The sequence below is a fragment of the Sphaeroforma arctica genome (assembly GCF_001186125.1).
Source record: "Sphaeroforma arctica JP610 unplaced genomic scaffold supercont1.31, whole genome shotgun sequence".
Lineage (NCBI taxonomy): Eukaryota > Ichthyosporea > Ichthyophonida > Sphaeroforma > Sphaeroforma arctica.
The window spans coordinates 1-2,908 of NW_014040527.1; the positions used below are offsets into that span (position 1 = coordinate 1).

At 44.2% G+C, this 2,908-nt stretch overlaps 1 protein-coding gene across 1 annotated transcript; it reads right to left on the minus strand.

Annotated features, from left to right (window-relative positions):
• Nucleotides 1-406: 406 nt before the first annotated feature.
• SARC_00869 (hypothetical protein) lies at nucleotides 407-2,599 on the minus strand. The gene has a single exon (XM_014305403.1). It carries the CDS (start codon nucleotides 2,350-2,352, stop codon nucleotides 634-636), a length of 1,719 nt encoding a protein of 572 aa, XP_014160878.1. The 5' UTR covers nucleotides 2,353-2,599; the 3' UTR covers nucleotides 407-633.
• Nucleotides 2,600-2,908: the final 309 nt, after the last annotated feature.

The following is a 2,908-nucleotide window of genomic DNA, read 5'->3' on the forward strand; positions in this document are numbered from 1 at the left end:
CACTTTCATTGTTTGTGTACGTTTAATTCAACTAACAAACACATGTAAACACGGATCTACGTATGCTTGCGAGTAAACTTGGAAATGTATGTATTTGTGTCCGCATCTTCATGTGAATCCTATGATTACCGGTTGAGGTAGTGGTAAGTAAGTCTGCACAGAACCTTCGCTTTCTGGCCACGTGTATGTTCAAGTTTATTTATATCGATTAGTCGTTAGGGCCTTTAGGGTACGATATCAAGGATTTTTGTAGGTAATTCTGCAGTTTGGATTTTCCTTGCACATTTACCTAGCAATGAAATGTGGATGCGGCATTGAGCAGTATGCACAGGATAGAATCTATGCTAGCCATCTACAGGTTGTTCAATTTAGAAGGCTATGTACAAGTAAACATTAGGAGGAATTTCAATGGTATAAACAGATCATTTAATATTTTTGATATCGGTAATAACTTTAACACCATTACAGGCAACTTGTCTCATTTAGACAGCAGCATTTTAATATATTATGTATAGAACACGGAGCTCGGCTCTCGTATTGCTCCTTTGTCGAGTTGGCCGATAAAAAAATGAATGGGATATTGGCCCACAAATCCATCACAATCGTAAATTTAGTGATGGGGGCGGGCCTTAGCTATCGCTCTAATGTAATGCCTGTCACATTATTGGCTGAATGTACGGCACTAGGAGAATAAATGTCAAACTTCTTTGTCCGCTTGAACATATCAACGCTATACGCTGACAAGTCTGACAACCCTTTGACAGCTTTCTTCATGCGAGGCGCCCACCGCTTCGGTTGCTTTCCGATATTTCTATTGGATCTAGAGACTTCCTCAGGCGCAGGCTGTAACAATTCAGATTGTGAAAACGAGTGCATTAATATAGTCTCGGCACGAGCATCCGCTATATCCTCGTCATCCATGTTGTGCAACGACATGGGAAAAATATGTGCGTGCTCGTCATGGACATCGCTGCCGAAAGACGTCCTTGGTTCCTTGGTGCAACGTTCGATACGCACTGATGCATGCTGTCTATCGAACCGATTGTTCTGCTCAGGAGGGCTCATACTGCTGCACATACTTTTGCATCGTTGCTTTGCGGGTCTCCTACACTCACTTGTTGGTAAAGTGTTCAATCTTGCTATGCCTAAGGGTGTGCCATTCGCTTGCAAATACACGTACCCCGACCGGGGGGGTGCCGAACTAAATGGACTATGAGAATCCGATGCGTTTTCCATGTGTTCAGCAAGAATATTAACGGCGCCAGACGATGAGCCAAGACTGCAGCTGCGTGTTACCGACCGTAAAAATCGTGTTATACCTTGCGATGAGGGTACACCCACAGGCAGCGATTTATTCCTTCTTGCGACAGCCGTGGAGAGGGGCGCGGTTCCATCGGATGACCTGCGACCGACACTCAATTCATTAGGAGCCTGAAGGCCATATAATCCCAGGGCTAGTGGGAAAATAACGGGTCCAACGAATTGGCGGATATCTGAAATGATGTCCTTTAGGACATTCAGATTTGAAGTTCGATATGCACATCCCCACCAATTCGTATAGAGAGTGCGCAAGCGCTGATAACGAGTTTCTTCTAGTGGCGGACAGAACTTAGTCAGATACGTATGATATCTAAACGCTCGCCGTTGCTGCTTGGCATTAGATTCAAGGAAAAATCGATTTCCGGATTTGCTGATCGCTTCAGCCTTTATCATGTTTACCTTAGATGGCCGAGTACCTAGACTTTTACACAATTCAAGCATAATCGTGAGCTCGCAGATCATTTTGCATACACCACCACCTGTCGCAGGTCGCGATGTAGTAAATCGAAAGCTAGTATTGAAATCGGCGTCATATTTGTCGATACAGGTGACCACTTCATCGGTAGGACTGTTCTCATTAAATCTTTGGAAATCTGCATCAGCGATCTTTTCGCGATCAGCAGAGTCCATTGATATCCGTCTCTCAGTTTCACTGTCGCATGGATCGATCGAGGCACTATTGGCTATGTGGTCAACGATAACATTTTTAGGGGGTTCTAAAATGATATCCACAACACCTTGCAAAGAATGATGACTTACCCTCTCAGACGGGTTTTGGACGCCGATAGCATTCGAAGTCGACACTCCATCTTTCACTGTCATTTGGCCACCCTCAACATAACCGCTGCTGATTGTGATGAACCCAGTACCGATAAACTTGGAAGATACATTTGCGACATTCTTTCTCTGTCGTTGTTCGTCAATAGGCGAATCTTGTGCCACCGAGGAGGTAGTGAGTCCTTGCCCGTGTCCGATCCTTCTCACTCCGGGGTGACCGTATAGTTCTGAAATACCGCCACGTGCAGCCGTCATTAGATGCTTACAATCTAAACAAGAGCTCGATAGCTTCGAGAGGCGGTGGTGATTTCTCACCCCTGACAGTATGATTCTTATTGTAGCGAGCGAGTCGCATGCGGTTGCAAGTGAAGCTAATGTACACTGCAAATTATGAGCTCAACCCACCTGAAGATGTCGCCATAGGTATAACCCGAATGTCTAAAAGCAAGGCTTCTAGTATTAAAGTAAGCATACAAATAGATGATATGAGGTGCAGTGATTCAGCACGATTGTGGCTATAAATTTCACGCATACAACAGGTATTTAATATTTTATGAAATTGATTTGTGGAAATGCAAAAAAAGCCACTGCTCCTTGAAAGTTTTTAATTGTATACAATGTGAATTGAAACGTCATCTGTATGTCACGGTATTTTTTAAAAATTGCTTATTTATTTGGGTCGTGGACTCTCGTGGGTGTCCTCAATCCTCATTGATAGACTTGACGTCTGCAGACTGGCCATAAGGCATAGGCCCGATAAGCCCATATCCATAGGGCACAGGGCCACAGGCCACTGGGCATTTTATATATA